General features: G+C 44.7%; 1 protein-coding gene across 2 annotated transcripts in view; it reads left to right on the top strand.

The window, feature by feature from the left end:
* BECN1 (beclin 1) overlaps positions 1-27,360 on the top strand; it is a 66,102-nt gene extending 38,742 nt beyond the window's left edge. For both annotated transcript variants that reach the window (XM_030221475.1, XM_030221476.1), the window contains exons 7-12: positions 5,796-5,990; positions 8,585-8,731; positions 9,646-9,795; positions 11,063-11,123; positions 15,904-16,046; positions 27,157-27,360. In XM_030221475.1, coding sequence (XP_030077335.1) covers positions 5,796-5,990; positions 8,585-8,731; positions 9,646-9,795; positions 11,063-11,123; positions 15,904-16,046; positions 27,157-27,325 — 865 coding nt within the window. In that variant the 3' untranslated portion in view covers positions 27,326-27,360. The remainder of the gene's footprint in view (positions 1-5,795; positions 5,991-8,584; positions 8,732-9,645; positions 9,796-11,062; positions 11,124-15,903; positions 16,047-27,156) is intronic.
* Positions 27,361-27,893: the final 533 nt, after the last annotated feature.

A 27,893-nucleotide genomic window follows, 5' to 3' on the forward strand; every position in this document is an offset into this window, starting at 1 on the left:
TGCAGCACGGATCTTTCGCTCTGAGGATTTGCCCAACCTGTTATTGCAGGCCATGAGCATTTTGAAGATTTCCTCTCCGGAAGACGTCTCTCCCTCAGCCCCTGTTGGCTCCGCCATTATGCTGGGGACGAAGCGCCCGCCTAGAACCTTCCACGTGCATGATGCCATGCACACCTTAATTTCAGCTCAATGGGATGTCCCGGAAGCGAGCCTCAAAGTGGCTAGGGCTATGTCCCGCCTCTATCCTTTGCCTGAAAGTGAGCGTGAGGCCTTTGTTTGGCCTACCGTGGATTCTTTAATCACTGCGGTGACTAAGAAAACGGCGTTGCCGGTGGAAGGTGGCACGGCACTAAAGGACGCCCAAGACAGAAGATTGGAAGCGGCTTTAAGGTCGTCCTTCGAGGCGGCTGCCTTAAGTTTGCAGGCCTCAGTTTGCGGCTCCTATGTGGCCAGGGCGTGCCTGACGTTGGTGCAGCGGGCTTCCCCCTCGGATTCTTCCTTGAGGGCTGACTGGCCGGCCCTGGAATCGGGCTTGGCTTATTTGGCAGACTTACTGTATGATGTCTTGAGAGCCTCGGCTAAAGGCATGGCTCAGACAGTCTCTGCGCGGCGCTGGCTTTGGCTGAAACATTGGTCTGCGGACCACGCCTCTAAGTCCCGCCTGGCTAAGTTGCCTTTTAAAGGCAAGCTGCTCTTTGGGGTCGAGCTGGACAAAATCGTGACCGATCTCGGCATGTCTAAGGGCAAGAGGTTACCAGAGGTCAGGGCTCGGGCCAGTGCTCGCCCCGGTATCTCCAGAGGACGGTTTCAAGAAGCCCGTCGGTACCGCCCGGGCAAATCGGGCTCCTCTGCCCCCTCTTCCTTCAAAAGGAACTTCTCCCCCAAGCAGCATTCCTTTCGCAGAGACCGCCGTCCCGGAGGTACACCCTCCGGTCCTCCCCCAGGGTCTCGTACCCAATGACGGGGTCTTGGTCCATGGCCCAGTGCAGATTGGAGGACGCCTGTCCTCGTTTCTGGGCGAGTGGACCAAAGTAACTTCAGACGCTTGGGTGCTGGAAGTCATCAGAGACGGCTACAAGCTAGAGTTCTGCCGACCCTTAAGAGACGGGTTTGTACTCTCTCCCTGCAAGTCTCCGGTCAAAGCTGTGGCAGTGCAGCAGACCTTGGACAACCTGATCCGCCTGGGTGCGGTCGTTCCGGTGCCAGAAAATCAGATTGGCAAGGGACGTTACTCCATTTACTTTGTGGTACCAAAGAAAGGAGGTTCTGTCCGGCCTATCCTCGACCTCAAAGGGGTCAATCGGGCCTTGAAAGTGCGGCACTTTCGCATGGAGACTCTCCGCTCTGTTATAGTGGCAGTGAAGGCAGGAGAGTTCTTGGCTTCCTTGGACATCAAGGAAGCGTACCTGCATATTCCCATCTGGCCTCCTCATCAATGCTTTCTGCGTTTTGCAGTCCTGGGACGACACTTCCAGTTCAGAGCCCTCCCTTTCGGGTTGGCTACTGCTCCGCGGACCTTCTCCAAAGTAATGGTGGTCATCGCGGCCTTCCTGCGAAAGGAAGGAGTACAAGTCCATCCTTATCTGGACGACTGGTTGATCCGAGCCCCCTCTTATGCAGAGTGCGGCAAAGCTGTGGACCGGGTAGTTGCTCTTTTGAGCTCCCTGGGATGGATCATCAACTGGGAGAAGAGCCAGCTGCGCCCGACTCAGTCCCTGGAGTATCTGGGAGTTCGATTTGACACCCAAGTGGGCAGAGTGTTCCTGCCAGACAATCGGATTGTCAAACTTCAGGCTCAGGTGGACCAGTTCCTAGTAGCCTCTCCTCTTCGGGCTTGGGACTATGTGCAGCTGTTGGGCTCTATGACGGCCACGATGGAAGTAGTGCCCTGGGCCAGGGCTCATACGAGACCACTACAACACTCTCTGCTGCAGCGCTGGACTCCGATGTCGGAGGATTATGCTGTGCGCCTTCCCTTGGACCCAGCAGTGCGCAAGGCGCTGAGCTGGTGGCTGCAGACAGACAAGTTGTCTGCAGGAATGCCTCTGGTGACCCCGGAGTGGATTGTCGTCACGACGGACGCCTCTTTGTCGGGCTGGGGAGCCCACTGCTTGGGAAGGACAGCGCAGGGGCTCTGGTCTCCTGCAGAGGCAAAGTGGTCTATCAACCTCCTGGAACTCAGAGCCATTCGGTTGGCGCTTTTGGAGTTCATCCCGGTACTGGCGTTGAAGCCAGTACGGGTCCTGTCGGACAATGCCACAGCTGTGGCCTATGTCAACCGCCAGGGAGGTACCAAGAGCGCTCCTCTAGCCAAGGAGGCCATGAATCTATGCCAGTGGGCGGAAGCGAACCTGGAACAGCTGTCAGCGGCCCACATTGCCGGAGTCATGAATGTCAAGGCGGACTTTCTCAGTCGCCATACCTTGGAGCCCGGAGAGTGGCAGCTATCTGCTCAGGCGTTCTTGGACATCACAAAGCGCTGGGGCCAGCCGAGCCTAGATCTGATGGCGTCATCGGCCAATTGCCAAGTGCCGCGCTTTTTCAGCAGAGGATGGGACCCTCGATCCCTGGGAGTAGATGCTCTTCTCCAACAGTGGCCGACACAAGAGCTTCTCTATGTGTTCCCGCCCTGGCCCATGTTGGGCAGGGTGCTAGACCGGGTGGCAAAGCATCCGGGCCGGATAATCCTGGTGGGTCTGGACTGGCCCAGACGTCCCTGGTATGCGGACTTGATCAGGCTCTCAGTCGACGATCCTCTGCGGCTGCCAGTGGAGCAGGGCCTGTTACATCAGGGTCCCGTGGTGATGGAGGATCCCTCCCCCTTTGGTCTTACGGCCTGGCTATTGAGCGGCAGCGTCTGAGAAAGAAGGGCTTCTCAGACAAGGTCATCGCCACTATGCTGAGAGCGAGGAAGCGCTCTACTTCTACTGCTTACGCCAGGGTTTGGCGTATCTTTGCAGCGTGGTGTGAAGCAGGCTCGCTTTCTCCCTTCACTGCTCCAATTTCTTCAGTGTTGGCGTTCCTGCAAGAAGGTCTGGAGAAAGGCCTGTCGCTCAGTTCCCTTAAAGTCCAGGTAGCGGCTCTGGCTTGCTTCAGGGGCCGCCTGAAGGGTGCTTCCCTGGCTTCGCAGCCAGATGTGGTGCGCTTTCTCAAGGGAGTTAATCACCTGCGCCCTCCTCTGCACTCAGTGGTGCCTGCGTGGAATCTCAACCTGGTGCTAAGAGCATTGCAGAAGCCGCCGTTTGAACCCTTGTCGAGGGCATCACTGAAAGACCTGACGTTGAAAGTAGTCTTTTTGGTGGCTATCACTTCAGCCAGAAGAGTTTCCGAGCTCCAGGCACTCTCATGTCGAGAGCCTTTTCTGCAGTTCACTGAGGCAGGAGTGACTATTCGCACAGTGCCTTCCTTCCTGCCCAAGATTGTTTCTCGCTTCCATGTGAATCAGCAGCTCTGTCTCCCTTCCTTTCGTAGGGAGGACTACCCAGAGGAATACTCTGCTCTCAAATATCTGGATGTGAGACGTGTCATCATCAGATACTTGGAAGTGACCAATGATTTCCGGAAATCGGATCATCTGTTTGTCCTGTTTGCAGGTCCTCGTAAGGGTCTGCAGGCTGCTAAGCCTACAGTGGCAAGATGGGTCAAGGAAGCCATTGCAGCGGCTTATGTGGCCGCGGGGAAGGTGCCGCCTATCCAGCTGAAGGCTCACTCCACTAGAGCTCAGGCGGCCTCGATGGCAGAGGCCGGGTCCGTCTCCTTGGAAGAGATTTGCAAGGCGGCAACTTGGGCTTTGGCCCATACCTTCTCCAGGCATTACCGCTTGACTGTGGCTGCTCGGGCGGAGGCCCGGTTTGGAGCTTCAGTGTTGCGGTCAGGGATTTCAATGTCCCGCCCTGGGTGAGTACTGCTTCGGTACATCCCACCAGTCTATGGATTGATCTGCATGATGATATGGAAGGTAAAATTATGTATCATACCTGATAATTTTCTTTCCATTAATCATAGCTGATCAATCCATAGCCCCTCCCAGATATCTGTATTGTTTATATTCTGGTTGCATTTCAGGTTCAAGTTTAGTCTTCAGTTCCTGTTCAGGAGGACTTCGTGTTCAAGTTTTTCAATGAATTCTTCAAGAGTTGAGACGAGTTTGTGTTACAGTGAGCTGCTGCATTCCTCTCCCCTCCGTTTTACGGGGCTGGATTGAGACTTAAATTCTGCCGGCGCTCCCTCCCGCTTCGTGCGGCAGTAGGGCAGCTTTGTACCCCTCCCGCTTCGGCGGTGTTAGGGTCAGTCAGCTCCTCCCGCGGTTGCGGTTGCAGGATAAGCCAGATCCCCCCGCATCGGCGAGGTGGTGTCCCTCCCCCGCTCCGTGGGGATGAGCTGGACGGATTCCCCTCCCCCACTTGTGTGGGGATGAGCTGGGTTAATTCCCCTCCCCCGTTTCGGCGGTGGTGAGCTGGGCAGAGTGTCCCTTTGTGGGTGTAATTCTCTAAGTGCTGAGTCCTGCGGATGGAGCTTGGATATCGACATACTGAGGAGTTTCCGGCAGCACATGACCACATATAGGGAGGCAAAGTTTGCTCTCTATCTCCACCTGCTGGTAGATGGACACAACCCACCAGTCTATGGATTGATCAGCTATGATTAATGGAAAGAAAATGATCAGGTATGATACATAATTTTACCTTGTATTCAACAGTCTGGTCCTGTGCAGATGAAGCAGGCAAAAAGGTACCCGTGCATGTGCAGTCAGGACTGCCAAAAGCTTCTAGAAAATTAGAATGCTGGGCAGCATCTGTTCCGGGCTCTGTCGGATTACATCACCCATATGCGGCAATATGTGACCTGCTGCGCTTGTGCATGCAAGTAGCACGTATGCATTTTAAGCGTGCCAGGCACACAACTATTGGCATTTTTATATGTATAACTATTTCAGCTTTTCTCACTCTGTAAATATTTTGGTTGCAGGTACCAGAAAAATATTTTCTCTGTGGGATGTAATTGGGAGACTCTGTTCCTTCACTGATGGTTCAGCATGGGATCAGGGGCCAAAGGGCAATTGGTAGTATGTAGCACCCACAGCCCATCCAAGATTTAAAGATCTAATGACCTTTATTTATTTTTGTAACCATCTTTCTCTCCTCTCCTTTCTTCCCTAAAAACCTTTTAGCAGTAGGACCTTATTTTGATACCTGGGTAGATGGAGGTGAAGGATGTAGTACTTACAGCCTCTTGGCGAGGAGGGTCTCAACCATTGCTCAACAGTGATACCTAGGGGTCATAATCAAGTGTACATTTGGGGAATGCAAAGGGATGTGGGACAGTGTACAGAGAATAACTGCAGGGCTTCATTTGCATGTCAGATGGGGCTGAAAAGCACAACTGAAAAGTGGGGCCATGTGCAATGGTAGGGCCAGCCCTGAGTGGGAGGAGCTATAATATGTGGCTCCTGGACAAGGATGATCACTGTAATGACTGAGCTAGGCAGGATGTTATGAAATTTAACCTTCATTTGCTACTATCCAGGGATTTTCACCTAATGGCACTTTTCCTATATAGGTGGTCCATTTTTGAGCTAAAGTGCAAAGGAGCAAAAGGAAGCTACCCCCGCCCCCCCAAATAAATAAAATAAAATGCTACTTTGGGTTGAATTTTGACTACCTGTGTTAAAATGGTGCAATTTGTGGAAGTTGACGACCTATTTTCTTCCTCCCACAACCAAGGACGGCCATAACTGGACATGTCTGTAGGCCTGACTCCTTTACATTCATCTGTTAAATCCTTATTTTCTGCAGACAGTGTTTGGAAATTTTAGAACAAATGAATGAAGAAAACAAGGAGAAGCTGCAGGCAGAGCTAGAACAACTTGCAGACGAGGAGAAGAGGCTGATCCAGGAACTCGAGGATGTGGAAAAGAGCCGCAAGCAAGTGGCAGAAGATTTTGAAAAGGTTAGGGAAGAAGCCGAGAGATTGGCCCAGGAGGAAGCTCAGTAAGTTGCCCATATCTGAAGGATTCTTAGCAGTAATGCCATATCAGTTTATAGGTCTGACATCACGTTGGTTGAATGAAGAAAAATGTTTGTTATATGATGTACCTCTACTACTACTTATCATTTCTAAAGCGCTACAAAGAGACCTTATAAGCAGGATTGCTCTGAAACAACAATTGTTCTTTTTTTTTTTTTTTTTACATTAGTTAATGTTAAGGATATTTCATTTGAGCCACATGGTTAAAAGGGGGGCAGATAAATGTGAACTGAAATGCCCTGTTGTGAGGTTCACAGTATTATTTACAGCCTGGAAATGGTACAAGCGTTGGATACTTGGACTGGGTGGATTAAACTCTTCCATGTAATAGTAAGAACCGATGCATTGATTCCTATTACGTCTGCAAAGCAACACCTGAACAGAACAGCAGAAGGTTCAGTCGATGTTGTCCCTTGAAAAGGCAAGAAATTTTAGTACCAAGGATGGCGGTACCACAGGGATTGGAGTGGTCACCCTCATTCCTTCCTCATCCCCCCAGCACCAAAGGACAGCTCTGACTTAATATGCTGCATCCTATTGTGTATGTAATTGCGCAGGGCTTAACAAGACTAGAGCTTTGTCGGATACGAATAATGAAAAATATTATTCGGCCAAGTACAAATAATGGGCGTTGAGCTTTAATATAACAAATAATAAAAGAAACGATGTGAAATCAGAGATCAAGTGTTTATTTTGTTAGGATTTAGCACAGTAGAGCCCTGGATTATTCAAATTCTAAATCGCTGTTCGGCCGAATACAAATATTGTATTTGGGACATTGTTTGGAGCCAAATCAAATATGCATATTTGGTACAGCCCTAAACAAGACAGAACTTGACTGTTGCTTCTGGTGAACAGGTGCCAGCTACTGAATAACTAGTGTACTGATTAATGGGTCAGGGCAAATGCAAATCCTTTACTACTACTAATCATTTCTATAGCGCTACTAGATGTACACAGCGCTGTACGCATTATATACAGGTACTTTCTCTGTCCCTAGAGGGCTCACAATCTAAATTTTTGTACCTGGGGGAATGGAGGGTTAAGTGACTTGTCCAGGGTCACAAGGAGCTGCAGTGGGAATCGAACCCAGGTTGTCAGGATCAAAGTCCGCTGTACTAACCATTAGGCTACTCCTCCACTAGCAACATTCCATGTAGAAGCCTGCCCTTGCAGATCAGCAATGCAGTACGTGCAGGACGTTAGACTCACAGAAACAGAAGCCTGCCCTTGCAGATCAGCAACATGGCCGCATTGCTGATCTGCAAGGGCAGGCTTCTACATGGAATGTTGCTAGTGGAATAGCAACATTCCATGTAGAATCTCAAATAAGGAAAGGGAAATGGGACTTGATATACTGCCTTTCTGAGGTTTTTGCAACTACATTCAAAGCGGTTTACATATATTCAGGTACTTATTTTGTACCTGGGCAGTGGAGGGTTAAGTGACTTGCCCAGGGTCACAAGGAGCTGCAGTGGGAATCAAACCCAGGTTGCCAGGATCAAAGCCTGCTGCACTAACCACTAGTCCACTCCTCCCCTTTATCTTCTCAGCTCTCTGTGAGTTCAGACATGCCACAGTACCATCTGGTGCCTTTAGCTTAAACAACTGTTACTTGATAATAACACCCTATGGGGTTAGGTTTATCCAGGGGTTACCCTCTTATGTGGGGAAAAACCACTGCTAATCGAAATCCGTTGTTGTTTGCTATCTTAAAACCTTTCATGCTGGTCCAGTATGTTTGTTGTGCAATCCACACTTTTTTCACATTGTTAAAAGCACAACAAAATCATTTTAGACAACGGGTTCCATTGTGCAGACAACAACTATATCTAATAGTTAAAATGACGCTCAAGGATTGAAGAGTAGCTTAGGGTTCAAATCCTGCTCTTCTCACTTGACAATTCCTTGTGATCTGGGCATCACTTAATTCTTCTTTGCCTCAAATAAAAATTTAGACTTTTAAGCCCTCGGGAGAAGGGACCTACCTGATCTGTAACTTGTCTTGAGCTCAGATTTGAAAAGCTAACTAAATCCATACCCCGTCTGTTTTAATAATACATTTAGGGGCCCTTTTACAAAGCAGTGGTAAGCCCAACGCAGGGACCAGGACTACCGCCAGCCTAACGTGGCCACCGGCAGTAGTCCCACTCCGAGTATGTGCCATTTCCGGGGGAAAAAGAAAACCCCCAGAAATGGCTTGCATGGTGCTAACCCGGCAGTAATTGGACATCACTGCCTGGCTAGCGCGGGAGCCCTTATCGCAACCTCAATGGGTGACGGTAAGGGCTCTCTACTGCAAGGCCACACGGTAAGAGTTATCTCACTGCATGGCCGGTTTTTTTTGAGGGGGGGGGGGTCTTTTACCAGCTGCAAAAAAATGGCCCTTTTTCCTGCAGCTTGGTAAAAGGGCTTCTTAGATTTGTATGGTACCTTTTTAATGCAAAACAGGATTCCAGATTGCTTTTGAATTAAATATGGTTGTGTGTGTTTCTTGGCTGTGGCTTGAGTTCTAAGCACGGCTTATGTTGTGGAGTTGCTTCTTGAAATACTTCAGGTACCAGAAAGAGTACAGTGAGTTCAAGAGGCAGCAGCTGGAGCTGGATGATGAGCTAAAGAGCGTTGACAACCAGATGCGCTACGCACAGATTCAGCTGGACAAACTGAAGAAAACGAACGTCTTCAACGCTACATTCCACATTTGGTGAGACTTTCCATGTTTTAAAACTGCTTGTGGAAATTTTTTTCAAAATTCATTGTAGGGAGGGCAAGGTGAGACTGTTTAGAATAATGAAATAAACACTGGTAAGCAAGTAGTGTGGACAAACAAAGGGGTCCTTTTACTAAGGTGCGCAGAAAAATGTAGTAGTGTAGGCGCAGGTTTTGGGCGCGTGCCAATCCATTTTTCAGTGTGCCTGTAAAAAAGCCGTTTTTTAAATTTTTGCCGAAAATAGACGTGTGGCAAAATCAAAATTGCCGCTCATCCATTTTGGGTCTGAGACCTTACCGACAGCCATTGAACTAGCATAAAGTCTCACGCGGTAACTGGGCGGTAATGACCTTTTCGCGACAAATGTCACTTGGTGTGCATAGCTGATGCACGCCAGAAAATAAAAAATATTTTGCAGATGCGCGCCAAAAATTAAATTACCGCAAGGGCTATGCGGTAGCCGAGCGGTAACTCCATTTTGGCACATATTGGGCATGTGTAGACACTTACACGGCTTAGTAAAAGAGCCCCAAAACCACACTGAGCCAAAGAAAAGGAGCAGCAAAAAAGAAAATAGGGGAAAACTACTGTACGCCCTCCCGCATATATAAGTAATAAAGATATAGGGAGAAATGTGTGCCTTGATGGATCTTACACATAAAAAACTTATTGCCAATAGCTTTAAAATCAAGTGAAACTAAAGACCCAAAATAAAATCATAGCACACAGCTATTTCAGATCAAAGCTTACCCGTAGCATCAATCGTTTGCCAGTGTCCCCTTTTATTTATCTAAACATTCTTCAGTCATAACTGATTATCCTGGCAACTAGCATAGAGAAAGTTTTGTGCTACATTTTGAGAGTAAAAACATCTGGAGCCTTGAACTTTAACATATGTTTTGCTGCAGGCACAGCGGGCAGTTTGGTACTATTAATAATTTCCGGCTAGGCCGCCTTCCCAGTGTCCCTGTGGAATGGAATGAAATAAATGCTGCCTGGGGACAGACCGTGTTACTGCTGCATGCGCTGGCAAACAAGATGGGCCTGACATTTCAGAGGTTAGAGAGAGATCCAGCTGCTTTTGGGAATGATCAAAATAATATACATGTTCACATGTTTTTGGGTAAACAGAGTATCTCTATAAACACTTGATTGGTACCTTGATTGTAATTTGTTGATCACCCCACCCCTCAATTATCCACACCCATCCTGTTAGAATATCAGTGATATGCTTTGATGTCCCTATGCATACCTCGTACCCACCCCCATCCTCCCACCCTGTCAGACTGTCATAGTAATGCTTGAATGTTTTCACTTATATACACTGTCAGCTAGCACATTTGCTTATTTCCGATCTGAGGAAGAAGGGCAACCTTCGAAAGCTAATCAAGAAATGTATTAAGTTATGTCCAATAAAAAAGGTATCATCTTATTTTCTTTTCCATGTTTTATTTTGTTTGATTTCTATTGATAACCTTAAGAGTGGACTAACACGGCTACCACACTCCTCTACTTAAAAAATCCCTTATTTTTCTCTATATTGATATTTACTACTACTACTTAACATTTCTATAGCGCTACAAAGGAAAAGACCTCATTAAGACCTTAAACCACACTTTTGGAACTTATTATTTCCTGTATATGTGGTAAGTCAAACAAGTCGTCGGTCTAAAAAACCTCCTGTTCACCGTTTGTTGAATAAACAAAAAAAATGTTTTATACTTTAATTCACTATCACTTTTATCCAACAACTGCATGTGTAAAAGTTATTACTTAGCTTAGGGAATCCCAACTCATAGGAACATAAGCATAAGAGATCGTCACGAAAGAGGTGGGGTCTCCAGAAGAAGCCACAGAGAAACAAGTCCCCGTAGGGACCTCTACACACAGTTTGACAGCGTTTTTCAATAATTAATTGACGATCACTTGAAGCCGTCTATGAGTTGGGATTCCCTAAGCTGAGTAATAATTTTTACACAAGCAGTTGTTGGATAAAAGTGATAGTGAATTAAAGAATAAAACATTTTTTTTGTTTATTCAACAAACGGTGAACAGGAGGTTTTTTAGACCAATGACGACTTGTTTGACTTACCACATATACAGGAAATAATAAGTTCCAAAAGTGTGGTTTAAGGTCTTAATGAGGTCTTTTCCTTCTAAATATTTCAATATAGAGAAAAATAAGAGATTTTTTTAAAAATTACAATCAAGGTACCATACAGTGTTTATAGAGATACTGTACTGCTTGGATGTATGGTGCTAAGATCCACAGTATCATTTGTGTAAACATTAAACATTTTAAACTTCTTTTCCCCCCCTTTTAAGATATCGGCTTGTCCCATATGGAAACCATTCATATTTGGAGTCCCTCACTGATAAGTCGAAGGTAGGATATCGACAGGCTTTCATTTGCAATCGTGAACAGCTCCAGACTGTACTTAAATGTATTTTTATTAATGAATTTAGCCAACATCTTTTCATTGATAGCTCCAGGTGCGTTACATTTAGGTATGTAAGTATTTCGTTGTCCCCAGAAGGCTTACAGTTTAAGGGCTTCATTTATTAGCCTGAATTAAGCTGCACATTTATGCAACTTTTGTGCTTCGTTAGTAAATGGACTTCATTCAGTATAATAGGAACAATTCTATAACTTGAGCACCTCAATTTATAAGAACATAAGAATGGGGCACACTTAGCATCATAAGTTTTACTACTACTTATCATTTCTATAGCGCTACTAGACGTACGCAGCACTGTACACTTGAACATGAAGAGACAGTGCCTGCTCGACAGAGCTTACAATCTAATTAGGACAGACAAATAGGCAAACGAGATAAGGGAATATTAAAGTGAGGATGATAAAATAAGGGTTCTGAACAAGTGAACGAAGGTTAGGAGTTAAAAGCAGCATCAAAAAGGTGGGCTTTTAGCTTAAATTTGAAGACGGTCAGAGATGGAGCCATACTGGGTCAGACCAATGGTCCATCTAGCCCAGTATCCTGCTTCCAACCGAGGCCAATCCAGGTCACAAGTACCTGGCAAAAACCCAAAGAGTAGCAAGACTCCGTGCTACCAACCCCATGGCAAGCAGTGACTTCCCCCATGTCCATTTCAATAACAGACTATGGACTTTTCCTCCAGGAAGTAGGCTGATTTAATTGATGCAGTGCCGCTAATGGTGGCAAAGGGAAAAAGTCAGAAGGACTGCAGGGAGGGATGGAGAGAGACAGATGCTGGAACCGGCAAGGTGCGTGGGAAGGAAAGGGGGGAGAGATGCTAGAAGCGGGATGTAGGGGGAAAGAGAGGTGCTGGACCCAGGGAGAGTGATGCAGGCAGACAAGAGATAGAGGGATGAGCAAGCAAGGAAAAAAGGTGCCAATACGCTGAACCGGAGCGTACCGGCACAAAAAAAGCCCTAGTGTACTTTTTTTTTTTTTTTTTTTGAGGACTCCAACTACATATTTATTACAGGACCATAATTAACGGTTGTCCTAATTTAATTGGGTCTTAGCGTTGCATTACATAGAATAGCAATACTGGGTCAGACCAATGGTCCATCTAGCCCAGTATCCAGGTCACAAATACCTGGCATAAACCCAATTATTAGCACTATTTCATGCTACCAGTCTTTTGGCAAGCAGTGGCTTCCACATGTCTGTTATGGACTTTTCCTCCAGGAACTTGTCCAAACCTTTTTTAAACCCAGATACGCTAACCGCCGTTTCCACATCCTCTGGCAAAGGATTCCAGAGCTTAACTATTCTTTGAGTGAAAAAATATTTCCTCATATTTATTTTAAAAGTATTTCCATGCAATTTCATTGAATGTCCCCTGGTTTTTGTACATTCTGAATGAGTGAAAAATCAATTCACCTCCATCTGTTCCACACCACTCAGGATTTTGTAGACTTTAGTAGAGAATAGCAAACAAGTCTTTAAGAGGCACCAAATTACTTAATGGAAGGGGTGAAGAGCGAACTTTTTTGGAGTAGGGGATGGGAGAGTGGGCAGCCTAATTTTGGTTTGCTGCTTGTTAATAATAAGCTTTTGATATTAATGCTTTTAGGTAGTTTTGCGATGATAGATGCTCACATCCGATCTGTTTACTGTTCTTGTAGTAGCTCCAATGCAGATTCTAACTATTGTTGATCCTTTACAAACATTGACTTTGTTTTTGTAAACATATTTTATTAAACTTTCAAAGAAAAACAAAATACATCTATCGTAACAGTTGTATCGTAGCTCTTTGGTACAATGCTGGCTATCCTTACATACATAAAACAAAACATACAAACAACCCCACCTCACCCAAACTGTCACTAGAGTTTTATACTCCAGCGCGCTCTTTCCATTGAACATAGGGGTCCCAGATTCTTTTGAAATTCCAGCACAGAGCCTTAAGCTTAGACATATGACATACCTTAGTGAGGACTTGTGATTGCATTTGTACCTCCAGCTGTTGCCACAAAGACAAGTCTGCTAGCCGGGGTAATATGTATCTTCAGTTTCAAAATCTTTCCTGGAAGGTCCGTTGGGTTTAATATTCAGTAAGCTACAGCCCGTGGTCTTCACCAATGGCCTGCTTATAATATAGGTCAGAAGGCCGAAAAACATATCCCAAAATGGTCGCACTTTCATACAAGACCACCAAATATGAACAAATGTTCCTCGCTCCCCACATAACCTGCAACATGTGTCCGTCACATTAGTTTACATATGACTCAAACGGGCTGGAGTAAGGTACTATTGATACCCATTCTCAACTACATAAACACTCATAATAAATTCTTAAAAATCTTAGCCCATGTTTTAAAATCATGTGTCCTTCCCAAAAGCCCTTCCCATCTGGTAATGTATTTTAATAGGTACAAATATTGACTTTGATGCAGTGCATTTAAAAATAAAAAAGACTTTATCCTCAATGCTGTAAATTAGTGGCATACAAATTACTGTGATATTAAAGTGTATATTGTCAGAAAAATATAGCACACAGTGTCATAGTAATATGAAGCCATTTGTTGCATCACAAGTCAAATGTTTCTTTCTTGTCAGACTCCTCAACCCTCCCACCCTTGCAGAATTTTCCTGGTGGCCCTTGGTTCACCATTGGAGTCTTTCTGGTTGAGGGCCTCCCTAACCTGGGGGTAGCCCAGGCATCCTCAGTTCAGGGAAGCTCTCAACTAGTTTCCAGTGTGGTGCAGAACCCCCACCTCCATAAATCCCACCAAAATAGTCCTTGGTATTTGTTGTATTTGTATCCCACATTTTCCCACCTATTTGCAGGCTCAATGTGATCGCCAGCTCCGGTATGACAATATATCATGGTAGAGATCATGTGTGACAGACACATTATGGAATCGGAAAGGAGGAAGAGTTATGTTATGTCCATTTCGAGAATTAGATTCATTGTGTTGCAGGGTTTAGGCATTTAAGTTGGATCATTCGGATATGCCTCAAACATATCATCACCGTGGAAAGCAGATTGTGGAGTAGTTCAAGCGGGCCCCTAGCTGCCCCCCACCCCATGATCTAAGTGGGCTCCCTACTCGCCTTTAAGATGCCCATTCGCTCCTGCCTCCAGAGCTGCCATCTTTCAAAATGGTTGCGCCTAATTCCTGATGCATTGCTAGGAGTCCAATGCAACCATTTTGATGGCAGCAGCACTGTAGGCAGGAGTGAGTGGGCATCTCTTATCTCTTCTACCTACCTACCACTGTTTAGTGATGGTGGGGGGGAAGGTCAATGGACCACCAGGGACTGTTTTGACAGGGGGAGGAAGGGATGGGGTATGAGGGCTCACTTTGGGCCCCAGAGACTATTTTGTGGGGTCAGGGTTGGGTTTCAGAGATCACCAGGGATTTTGGTGATCTCAGGTGAAGTGCTTCAGATTATCCTTTTGCTTTTGTGCTGCATCCTTACTCCAGTCCCGAACTGGCATAAAAATTCAGTGGTAGAAGAGTAAAAAAAAAAAAAAAAAAAGCATACTAGATTTCAGCACAGTTTTTACATTGGTAGTGATTTCTTATTCAGCAGTTTTATTTTATTTTTTTTGCATGTCCATTGTGCTATCCTTTATCACAGTGCTTCTAACACAGATTTTCCTTTGCTAAAAATTATTGTTTCAGAAGTAAGATTAGCACAGGAAAATCAGGAGTGAACTTACTGCGCTAAAGAATAGCACAGCTGACTGCCTCAAGGCCATAATAGGCATAAAATGGAAAGCTGACCTAGTTGCTTAAAGTAATTGTACAGAACACAGTTACTCAGCTGTAGCAGATGTTTTCCATGGACAGCCGGATGAATATCCACATTGATAGGTGATGTCATCCTACGGAGTCCGGTGCAGGATGTGCTCCCCAGCATTTTCAGAAATTTTTTGGAAGCGATCTACCACATATGCACACGTCTTCCCGCCCACTGTTGTCACATTGGACCAGCTCAGAGAGGTGGGTGGGGCAGTGTGGATATTTATCTGCTGTCCTCGGAGAATGCCCCCTAAGTAATCCTCAAAAGAGAATTAACAGTATGTGCTTTCTCTGCTAAATACTCCAAAGAAGTTTAGTGTATAATCAAGTGTTGGTCTGCTAATGTATGATCCAGTGCTCCTAGGGGACCATCTTAAAAGGGCTAGTGCATAAAGTAAGACCCTCCCATCCCTCCAAAGGCATCCCCTCCTGGGCCTACCTCTGCAATCCCAGTGGTGTAGAGGTGGGGAGGAACTGTGTTCCACCATTAGACAGCAAGGATTACACTGGTAGGGTAGGTCCAGGGTGTTCTTTTGGGGGTTGGGAGACCTTTGCTTGGGGGTCAAGGGGAGTGTTTTCTGAAGGGCCGCCTGCCATAGGAGGTTGTGGGGGTCCTTCATTTTTATGTATTAGCAACTCTAAGAAGGTTCCAGGAGAATGTTCCACAGGGGAACATTCTCCTGGAGAGTGCAAGATTGAAGACAAGCTGTTATTCATTTACCATGGGAGCTACTAACCTCCTCCTCCCCCCACCCCCCACATACGTACTTGAGGTAGGGGATTTACCAGTGTGGGCTACTGTTAGCACTTGTAACCTCCTCTTACTATTCTACAGTATTTAGTGCAGAAAAGTTTCCTAGTGTTGGAATCAAAATATGTTGGAAATATAATTTTTGTATTTTAATATTTACAATCTCTTAAGGAGTTGCCATTGTACTGTTCCGGAGGTTTAAGGTTCTTTTGGGACAACAAGTTCGATCATGCAATGGTGGCTTTCCTGGACTGTGTGCAGCAGTTTAAGGAGGAAGTGGAAAAGGGTGATACAGGATTTTGTCTTCCATACAGGTAAGGGGAAGGGAACTGGGACTTGATATACCACCTTTCTGAGGTTTTTGCAACTACATTCAAAGCGGTTTACATATATTCAGGTACTTATTTTGTACTGGGGGCAATGGAGGGTTAAGTGACTTGCCCAGAGTCACAAGGAGCTGCAGTGGGAATCAAACCCAGTTCCCCAGGATCAAAGTCCACTGCACGAACCACTGGGCTACTCCTCCACTCCACACCAATCCTTGACCCCCCCAAAAAAACATCCCACAGCGTCTACAGCTGTTTTATTTACAGACTTGTATCACCTTTCCTGCAAAGCGGCTACAAAGCAGTTTACATCCTTGCCCAGTATCTGTAAATATTCAGGCCCTATATGGATAGTGGTGGGCTGAATGTCTGTTCCACCACTATTAGACTAGAGCTGGTGTGGGGTTAGGGCGGAGTGACAGCAAGAACCATAAATTCAGTGCTGCTGTGGTATATAGATAATGGTCGACAGTCAATGGAGAATATTGTGGTGGCACGGAAAATTGACCCCATTAAATCATAGCAACAGGAAAACAATAGGCTGAACCTTGGGATTTTGCTTTTCTAATCCATTAGTTTGAAACTGTACTTTTTGAGAATATTAGGGTGGGGGGGGGGGGGGACTGAGAGAGAGAGATTGGAACAGCATGAAGGTTGATATATTACCTTTGGGAGCATAAACATAAGCATTGGCTTTGTGAGTCCTGCAGTGCAGCACTTGAAAAACATCTCTTAGTCAATATTTCAAGAACAAATCAAGGCTCCTCTTTATAGCCAGAGCATGGAGAACAGAGCTCCGCCTCTATTAAAGTAGTCTTTTGATTTAAAAGTGGTGATGTCGGGGGGACGTTTGGAGGAAGGCATGTATGAATCTGTATTTGTCTAGGTGCCTAACTTGGAAAAACTGTGGTACCTTATAAAGGGGCAGAGGAATGAAGTTAGGTGCTCAATGCAGATTTCCAGTGCAAAAACTCAAGCTTCAAAAGCTATAATAAGTAACACCAATCCTTACATTTCTGAGTAGAATAATAAAGCAGCAAGAAAAAAAACTGCTGCATATGTACATTTCTTTTTAAGCCATACATGCCAACACAAACAAGGAGATTGCCTTAATATCCCATTAAGCTGCACTAGAATAAAAGATTTCTTTTAAGAGTCAAAAAGCAGAAGAGAGGCAATTTTGGGTACAAAAAGACGTCACAGCTGTAGACTTTCTGTCTTTAGCTTGGGGACTATGAACTGTAGACTATATTTCACCTGTGTGAGCTCTTAGTTTGGCCCATGGTGGTGAGCCTCTTCTGGCCACTTTGGTAGGAGGGGTAGTAGTCAGAAGCGTAGCTAGGTGGGGCGCCAGGGGAGCGGTAGCTCCCCCAAATGGATTTTAGGGGAAACGGTACCTATGCGCGCGAACCCACCTCTCTTCCCTTCCACCGCTGCTGCTTCAAGTTCAGTGCAATGGTAACGGCACTGCAGCAAAACAAAGTACAGGAGCTATTGTTGTGGATCCACACTACACTCGCAGCTGCCAGTTCCACTCCCTGGACCCTGCCCCGGAACAGGAAATGATTCGGAGGGGCTAGCAGCCGCGAATCTGCACAGTGTGGCTCCGCGATTGTTTCGCCGCTGCTGGACTCTGGAGTAGTCAAAGATGGAGCATTAGCAGCAGTGGGGTGTCGGAGGGAGGGGAAGGGAAAGAGGTCAGATGCCGGAAGGAAAGGGGAAGACGGCAAGATGGGGAGGAGGAAGATCTGGAAGAGACAGTTACTGAATGGAGAGTGGGAAGGGACAGATGCTGGTTGGAAGGAGGAATAGAGGGGACAAATACTAGAAGGAATGGTCAGAGCGAAGGGGCAGGTGCTGGAAGGAACAGTCAGTGAGATGGGTTAGAAAGGGGACAGATGACGAAAGGAAGGTGGAAGAGAAGGGACAGACTCTGGAAAATAGGGAGAGAGAAGGGAGAAAGGGGGCAGACATTGGATGGAAGGGGAAAGAGTGCAGGCTGGATGGAAAAAGTAGAGGAGGCACACACTAGGTGGAAGAGGGTTAGGGGCAGACACTGGATGGAAGGGGGGAGAGAGGGGCATCCCATTATTTCATAGTTTGTTTTTTTTTGCTAACCCCTCCCCCCCCCCTTTTCCAGCACCTTCTCTTTCCTCCCTACTGTACAGCACCCTCTTTCTGTTTTCACTCCTCTGCCCAGTATATTCTCTCTTGTTTTCTCTCACCCCCCTCCAGCATCTTTCCCTAACACTCCATCCAGCTGGATGGAAGGGGATAAGCCTCTAAAGGGGTTGAGCTAGGGCAATTGCTGGCTTGGAAGAGGGAGGGAATATTGGAGGATGCTAGACATGAGGTGAGTAGGAAGACGGGGGATATGCTGGACAAGGGGGAATTAAAAAACAGAGGGGGGTACTGGATATTAAACAGGGATGAGGACCAAGAAGGGGTATTCTGCACATGGGAGGAGTAGGGATATAGGGGAGATGCTGACATGGAAAGGAGGAATGTTGCATACGAGGGGGGAGTAGGGTGTCAGGGAGAGAGATGCTGGTTGGAGGTGAGGGAAAGAGGACATCCTGGACACAGAGGGGGGTAAGAGAAAACGAAAGAGAATATACTGGTCAGAGGAGTGAAAATAGAAAAAAGGTGCTGTACAGAAGAGAGGAAAGAGACGGTGATGGAAGAGAGGGGATAGTTAGCAAAAAAAACCTATGAAATAATAGGATGAAGAATGGGAGGGCTGGCGTAAGGGAGATGAAAACTGTAGGCAGATGTGGTTAAAAATAAAAAGGAAGATTGAAGACTGAATAGTAAAATTAATGAAGTCTAAGAGGCAGAAAAGTAAATGAAGGAAATGATAAATTCAGAGGTGGATATAGGAGAGAAAGCGAAGAAGGGAGAGAAGTGGCAGATGAACTGGAGATCATGTGAAGAAAGTTAAGAAAAGCCAGAAACTGGAGACTGAGACAAACATGATGGGAAAAAGAAAACAAAATGACCAAACAACAAAGGTAGAAAGAAAAAATTTATTTTTAATTCACTGAATGGAAAATGTCAGTTTTACAGTAAGTTTACACTGCTTTCTTTATATTTTGCAGAGTGCTGTTTTGATTTCTCTTTCTCTAGTGTTGCAGTGTGGCTTCTTGGGTTTTAAGTTTAGTCTACATAGTCATATTTTAATTTTTTGGTAATTTATTCTGTACCTGGCAAGGGTATTCATTGTTTATGACCGAGGCCAGGTACTCTGTTTGCACCTAGTTTCTATTTAAGCATCTGTAAGAATTCAACTTGTTCCAGTTTTCCAATGGGCATATTGATGTTCTAGTTCCTACTGTAGTATTTCCTGTGTTGCATTTTTCTAGATAAGGTCTTTGTTGTGTTACTTCTGTAAATCAGTGGTGTTATGGTCAAGTAGATTATATAGATTTTGAGTGACTTTTGTAGGCTTTGTATTACAGGTACAGCTGTTCCTTGGTAGAGTACAGGGGCATTCCTGCTAATGGTGTCACCAGACTCATGGCTGAAGAATGGAGTGTTGGTTCTCCTGAACCACAGCAGAAGGGCCAGTGGCACCAGCACTGCATTCTTCAGTCATGATCATGACAACACTAGCAGCACGAGCACTCCTGGTTGACAGAGTATGAATTGCAGCTAAGTGCTAAAGAGCCAATGTGGGGTGAGGATGCTCTAAGTTAGAGTATGAATGGTAAATGACTGCATATAAGTACATAAGTAATGCCATACTGGGAAAAGACCAAGGGTCCATCGAGCCCAGCATCCTGTCCACGACAGCAGCCAATCCAGGCCAAGAGCACCTGGCAAGCTTCCCAAACATACAATGTATACAAACATTCTATACATGTTATTCCTGGAATTTTGGATTTTTCCAAGTCTGTTTAGTAGCGGTTTATGGACTTGTCCTTTAGGAAATCGTCCAACCCCTTTTTAAACTCTGCTAAGCTAACCGCCTTCACCACTTTCTCCGGCAACGAATTCCAGAGTTTAATTACACGTTGGGTGAAGAAAAATTTTCTCCGATTTATTTTAAATTTACTACACTGTAGTTTCATCGCATGCCCCCTAGTCCTAGTATTTTTGGAAAGCATGAACAGACGCTTCACATCCACCTGTTCCACTCCACTCATTATTTTATATACCTCTATCATGTCTCCCCTCAGCCGTCTCTTCTCCAAGCTGTATAGCCCTAGCCTCCTTAGTCTTTCTTCATAGGGAAGTCGTCCCATCCCCGCTATCATTTTAGTCGCCCTTCGCTGCACCTTTTCCAATTCTACTATATTTTTCTAGATGCGGCGATCAGAATTGAACACAATACTCAAGGTGCGGTCGCACCATGGAGCGATACAACGGCATTATAACATCCTCACACCTGTTTTCCATACCTTTCCTAATAATACCCAACATTCTATTCGCTTTTTTAGCCGCAGCAGCACACTGAGCAGAAGGTTTCAGTGTGTTATCGACGACGACACCCAGATCCCTTTCTTGGTCCGTAACTCCTAACGTGGAACCTTGCATGACGTAGCTATAATTCGGGTTCTTTTTTCCCCACATGCATCACCTTGCACTTGCTCACATTAAACATCATCTGCCATTTAGCCGCCCAGTCTCCCAGTCTCGTAAGGTCCTCTTGTAATTTTTCACAATCCTGTCGCGATTTAACGACTTTGAATAACTTTGTGTCATCAGCAAATTTAATTACCTCGCTAGTTACTCCCATCTCTAAATCATTTATAAATATATTAAATACTACTTTGCTTCATAGTTCAGGAAAAATTCAGTGAAAAATGTTTGGGCAATTCATAATGTGTTACCGAGCAGCATTCTTAGATGACTACCATAACAAAAATAATATCAATTTTTCTATTGTGCAATGCGTTTCTCCACTACCAGGGAGTAGACGCATGCTCATACTGTTTCCTGTGGTTTCCAATTTGACTTCTGCTAGTTCAGTTGTGTGATCGTTGCTGGCGCCTATTTTACAAAAGTCTGCTCCCCCTGACCTTAAAACCTAGCTACGCCTCTGGTAGTAGTGCAGAGTTCAGCAGTCCACTGCTGTCACATCTGTAGTGCATTGACTCTTCTGACTCGCATAGGACACCATTCCTCCTTAACATGGCTCTGACATCAAGAGGTTGTCTCACCTGTGTTGTAGCTATAGACAAATAGCAGTGCAAGTGAAACAGACAGCGGGATAATGAAGACATGTATGGCTTCACCAAAAAATGTGGCTGCATTATCCTGATTATCACTGGAGAAAATGATACATTTCCCATTAGGAGATGGTCTCAGATCTTAGTGAAGGAAATAACACAAATTTTACTTAATAGCTAATTGATAGTATTTTTAACCCTGAAATGTATTTGTTTTTAAATTTTAAAAATAAATGAAATGTCTATCTCTCTAGAAAGTTCAAATGACTTTCTAGAGAGATAGTCTTTACCCGACATTTAGACTAGTCTATCAGCCCTTCTTTCTTCTAGTCTGTTATATGATGGTTTTCTGTACTGGTTTTGTAATTTTTAAATTGTTGTTTACATTGTTAATTTTATGATTATTTTGTCATTAACTTTATTTTTTTTACTGTGTGTTTCTTAATTTTGCTATGTTGGTTTTAATCTGCTTAGATTTTTAGATAATGCAGTCTATAAAAATCTTTTAAATATAGTTTCTCTACCTACTGCAATACCATGGACCTTAACGTAGGAATATAGTAGAAGACAGCAGATAAAGACCTGACCAGTCCATTCAGTTTGCCTAAGTCTCACACTCATTATCAATTCATGATTAAACCAATAATGAATGTGGTATCAAATACTTGAGCCTGGTCTTTCTGTGCCAGCTCTGGGACATTGCCTGTAGAAGTCCACCTAGCACTGTCCTTATGTTCCAACTACTGGATTTGCCATTGAAGCCCTCTCCAGCCCATCCCAATCTGTCTTGCCATATACAGGACACAGACCGTAGAAGTCTGCCTGGCACTGGCCTTAATTCTTCACAGCTGGAGTCGCTAAGCACCACTCAACAATTTTTTTTATACTATCCATTTTCTAATTAGGGATCTTCTGTGTTCATTCCATGCTATTTTGGAATTCCATCACCATTTTTGTTTCTACCACCTCTCTCAGGAGAGCATTCCAGGCATTGACCACTCTAAAACATTAGATATCTGACTTTCCATTACTTTTGCAATGCCAAGTGTTCTCTGTTCATGTCTTATTCGTTTCTCAGTTCCAATACCATTCTCCCTTCTCCCCCAATGCCTTTAGTGGGGGGGCTTTTCCATGCATCTCACACCCTCTCTAATTAGGCTTCATGTGGAATACTGAATATAAGCGTAAGAAGAAAGTGAAGTGCTAAAACAATTTTTGATACAAAATAACAAAAAACAATACAATGAATAAATATATATATAAATTATTTTAAAAAGATTAAGCAGTGTTTTGTTTAAAAGTTTGCCACTGTTGGTTCAGTTGGGCCAAGGCCTTTCTGGGCCCCAGGCACTGAATATCCAGGCACCCATGATATTTGGCTGTCCTAAGTTAACCAGATAGTTATCTGAGCATCACTGCATGGGTAACTCCCAGCTTTGTCCCAAGATCACCACAGCACGTTGTGGCAGTCTGCCTGGATGTTCAGTGGCACTATCCATTTATGTGCCATCTAAAATCCATGTTTCACCGCAAAGGAACTTGACCTAACTGGTTAAGCAGCGCTGAATATTGAGCCCTTAAATTACAGCAAAAAACAAATACCGTATTTTTCGGACTATAAGACGCACCGGACCATAAGACGCACCTAGGTTTTAGAGGAGGGAAATAGGGAAAAAATTTTTTTCCTTTTTCCCTCCTCTAAACCTAGGTGCTCCGGTGCGTCTTGTCCGAATCCCTCCCTCCAAGTTCGGGATCGCCGTCAGGGTTACCTCCTCCCCCCCCCCCCCCCCCGGCCCTGTCACCACCTCTCCCCTTACGCGATCTTCCTTGGTGGTCTAGTGACGTTGGGGCAGGAAAGAGCCCCCTCTTTCCTGCCCAGCGCGCTGCTCTCCATCCTCCTGTATGCATTGCTGCCTGACGGTCTCGGCGAGATTCAAAATGGCCGCCGAGAATTGAAGTCTCGGCGGCCATTTTGAATCTCACCGAGACCATCAGGCTGCATACAGGAGGATGGAGAGCAGCGCGCTGGGCAGGAAAGAGGGGGCTCTTTCCTGCCCCGACATCACTAGACCACCAGGGAAGATCGCGTGAGTAAGGGGAGAAGTGGTGACCGGGGGGGGGGAGGAGGTAACCCTGACGGCGATCCCGAACTCGGAGGGCGGGCGGCCTGCCAGCCAGCCAAATCTACCTTCGGACTATAAGACGCACCCCCCATTTTCCTCCCAAATTTGGGGGGAAAAAAGTGCATCTTATAGTCCGAAAAATACGGTATATCCAATTTAATACATTTCATAAATTTTTAATGCAAAAAAAACAAAACAAATTATGTATAAACTAGTAAAAAAGGCCCATTTCGGAAACAAATGAAACGGGCGCTAGCCAGGTTGTCCTCGTAGTGTGTATGTTTGAGTGAATGTGTGTGTGATAGTGACTTGGTTGAGAGAGAGAGAGTGACTGTGCGATTGTGTGTCAGAGTGAGATTGAGACTGGGTGCTTGTGTATCTGTGAGTGTGTGTGTTTCAGAGTGACTGTGCGAGTGCGTATGTGAGTCACAGTGAGAGTGAGTGTGTTCCCCCCCTCTTACTCCTCTCTTCCCCTTTGCCCCCCTCCTCTTCCTCCCTTCTATACCCTTCCCCCCCCCCCCCCCTTATGATAGGTAGAATAGCATCCCTTCCCTTACGGGCTGCAATGTATTGATGTTATTGAGCCACATATATCTTTGCTCCAAACCTTTAGCCTTTCTGTGATAAAATATAGCCTGTTTGTATTGCAAACATTAGGCATAGAGAAATACATCTAGGGCAAGGAATCTGTAGATTCTGAATGTTCCCTGCACCTTGAAATTTAATTGGGAGAGACCGGCTTGCTTACCGGAGGCTAGAGTGCAAATCTACAATTAACGCGTTGTTTGTTTCAACCTAGGATGGTTGCCAGGGGGCAGAGCAAATTGCCGCCTAATTCTCCTGCAGTCTTTTACAGTGTCAATGAAAGCATAAACCAAATAGTCCCCCAGCGCCTACAGTTACTTGTGATTTGTGAGAGACTGGCTTGCTTACCTAAGGGTACAGTATAAATGTACAATTAAAATGTTCCACCTTTTGGAGGTGAGAGTTAGTTCACTGTTGTCTCCTTCGTGAGTGTGTTCTATTTTATAGTTCATCTTGAGAGAGACGGGGGGGGGGAGGAGGGCTTGTGTGGTGCGGAGGGGCGTGGGTGTTGCGCCAAGGGGGGGGAAGCTCTGTGAGTTGTTTGGTAGGCAGGGAGAGGAGTAGTGGTGTATATCGATGTCTGCCCCTGCAATTGGTTGAGTGCCATTGCTCCGCCCTCAACGTCATCACGTTTGACGCAAGGGCGGGGCAAACACTCATGGGCAAATTGTGGTTTCACCACCATGCAGATAGAACGTTGGGACTTCTGGATGCTTCATTAGAACGTTGGAGGTGCGTTTTATATAGAGCGATTCTTAAAGCAAACTAGGTATATAGTCAAAACATCCAAAACTTAGATTTTTAAGAGACAAAGAAAAACATCAAAACCAATTACAATAACTGACAACCAGTATATTAAAACCTGAAAAAAACCCTGGAAATTCGTAGAAGTGATGGTCTTCGTTAGGTTTTATTGGCGTAAAGGACTATTTTCAACTTGACATCCAGTTGTAGATGCTTGCTGAAAATGTTTAAAATTCTCATTCTGAAATAGCAATTTTCAAACCAGAAAAATGTCTTAGCTATTTTCAAAAGTTAAAAAAATATATATTTTCCAGATGTTTTTGTGTCAGTTTGTGTTTCTTTAGGTACCATTTAAAGAAAAAATGTCCTAGAGCAAAATGCACAAAAACAAGCCATAGGAATGGCTGTGTTGCACCACTTCTAGTAAACTGGCCACAGACATCCTAGCACAGCAGAGGGGAAGCCTAATGGTCAGTGCAGTGGACTTCACATAAAGGGACCCAAGTACAAATTGTACCTTAACACCCTTATTTTGTATTGCGAGCCCTCCAGGAACACCTAAAAAGTTACTGTACCTAACTGTACATCAGTACAAAAGCCCTCAGGACTGCAGGTGTCTCCTGTCTATAGGTACAGTAGATATTTTGTGGGTTTTGGAAGGCTTACCATTTCCACCACAAGTGTACTAGAGTGGCATGTGGACATGAGTTCCTTTCTCTACAATCTACTGCACTGACCACTAGTCTACTCCTGGGACCAGCTTGCTGCTGTAATAGAAATGGCAGTCATAGAGCCTGGTATGTACTGTCACTATCGCATCTTTGAGGGGTGGGAAGGAGATAGTGACCACAGGGGAATTAAAGGGGGAGGGGGTGATGAAACACGGGATTTATGTCTGTAACTTCTTATGTGAAAGTATGACATATTTGTTCTCTAGTGCATTTCCCTTGTTTGGCCAGCAGATGATGACTATCTTTTTTTTTTTTTTTTTTTTTGGAAAGCTGTTACAGAAGTGACTGTTTTTCCCCGCCCTAGCTGTGAGGTAATCTTTAGTCTCAGATAGGGAGAGGAGACAGACAGAGATCTCTTCACTGAGGCCCTGAGAGCAGTTATATTTTATAACCTGTGAGCAGCTATATTTCCTGAACTCCCCAGGTACTATTCAGGTAGTAAGCTAATGTTTAGCTAGTTTTAATATTGATACCTGTTTGATTTACCTGTTGTTGCTATATTTCCACCATTTTTTCCTTTTCCATTCACTGTTCAATTTCCTGAAAATAAACCTTATTAGTTTATTGACTCTGCTGTCCTGGACTAAGAATCCTGGTGGTTTGTTTTTGGTCTGCGGGTGCTTTCTGGGAACTGTGGGACCCCTGGGATTGTGGCCCCATTGTCCTTAGAAACCACCGGTGAAATAACTTGTGGGTGGGAGACCCAGCAGGCGGGTGGAAGGGTATGCCAGTGTAGAGGACATGCGCAGGTGGTAGTGGACATGAGCAGTGCTGGGAAAGACCGTTTAGGTGGCTGCAGGTTTAACCCCCCATGTGGGCTCTAGGCGTTTCATGACAGGGGGTCATGGCTTACCTCCTCCAATGGTCAACTGGTCAATTAATGCACCTTTAGTGACTTAGTTGTGATTGAAACAGGTCCAGATAAAAAGACCCAAGTTTTGCCCTAGACATTTTTATGTTGTTCCATTATCCTTGAAAAGTTCAAATTGTGTGCTCGCCCCTTTGCAATTTAGATGAACTGCAGAGCAGATGTCTCAAATCTGAGTTTCAAAAATCACAACTTGGACATTTTCCCCATGAAAAACGTCCACCTGCCACTTTGTGCTGCTTTTGAGATGTTTTTCTCTTTTAAAAATGAGCACCATAGTTTCTTTCTTCGTGCAAACCTAATCAGATCTCAAATACAACTTAGCTTTTTAAAAGGTCATTAGTTACAGTAGAACCAAGGTATAATGCAAAGGCTTCCTCTCTGGAGAGAGAGAGAGACACTAGAGGCAAGCATATTCTCTGGAAAAGAAGTTGTGGAGCATGAGGTCATGTATGAGGCTAGAGGGATAAATAATGTGACTATGTATGTATGTTTGCTGAAGGTTGATTAATCACATTGAAAGTGATGGCAATTAAAGACCAGGCTAAAGCAAGCCTCACTCAGGGCCAGTATTGGCCCCTAAACTGCCCAGGTGCAGATGAATGGTATTTATCAAAAATATGAGGGGGGTTTCCTCTGGGGCATTGGTTTCTTTGAAACAGCCATAGTTCCCCATGAAACACCGATGCTATGTGTAGTCATGTCAGTCATACAGCTCTACAGCCAGAACTGCTCTAAATGTTAGAAAATCAAATTGAAAACTTTTTTTGTTGTTGTTTAGCGGATGTACTAGAGTTCCAATGTGCAATACTAGTTGAATGCACATGAGAAGTATTGGCTGTATAATTAATTCTGTAATATTCTAATTTGATGCAGAATGGATGTAGAGAAAGGCAAGATTGAAGACACAGGAGGCAGTGGTGGTTCATACTCCATCAAAACTCAGTTCAACTCTGAGGAGCAGTGGACAAAAGCTCTCAAGTTCATGTTGACCAATCTGAAATGGGGACTTGCCTGGGTTTCTTCACAATTTTATAACAAATGACTGAATTTCTGAAATCATGCTGGCTTATACTTTAGTTTGAAAAATCTCCTAGTGAGATGTTCTGATTTCCTATTATTTACAAGCACCATGTATACACAACAGCAGACAGGAAGATCCATGCAGAAGTAATGGAAACTGTTTCAGAACTCGTATGGATCTCCTCAAAAAGGCCTATTTCAAGACATCCTGATAAGTGACATACATACACACCCATATATTTTGCTTTCAGAATCTATTTTTTTAATGGATTCTTGTTGTAAGGAGTATATAAGGAAGAAGTGGTTATGCTATTTGTTTATTTCTCAGTGAATCAGTTTACCACAGGCGTTATTCTTTTAAGGTCTTGATATAGTGTTCATGCAGAGAAGTGAACCCTGAACCGCACAAATCAAAGTTTGCAGATATTTTGTAAAAACCTTAAAATGTTTGGTTTACATTTCTTTAAATTGTCATGGAGAAAAGTGTGCAATTAAATGAATATATGCATAAATTAAAAGCATGCAACAATTTAAGAAATCTCTCTAGCCACACTGACCCATATATTTATCTACTGATAAATTGCTGCTTT

The sequence above is a fragment of the Microcaecilia unicolor genome, chromosome 12, assembly GCF_901765095.1.
Source record: "Microcaecilia unicolor chromosome 12, aMicUni1.1, whole genome shotgun sequence".
Classification (NCBI taxonomy): domain Eukaryota; kingdom Metazoa; phylum Chordata; class Amphibia; order Gymnophiona; family Siphonopidae; genus Microcaecilia; species Microcaecilia unicolor.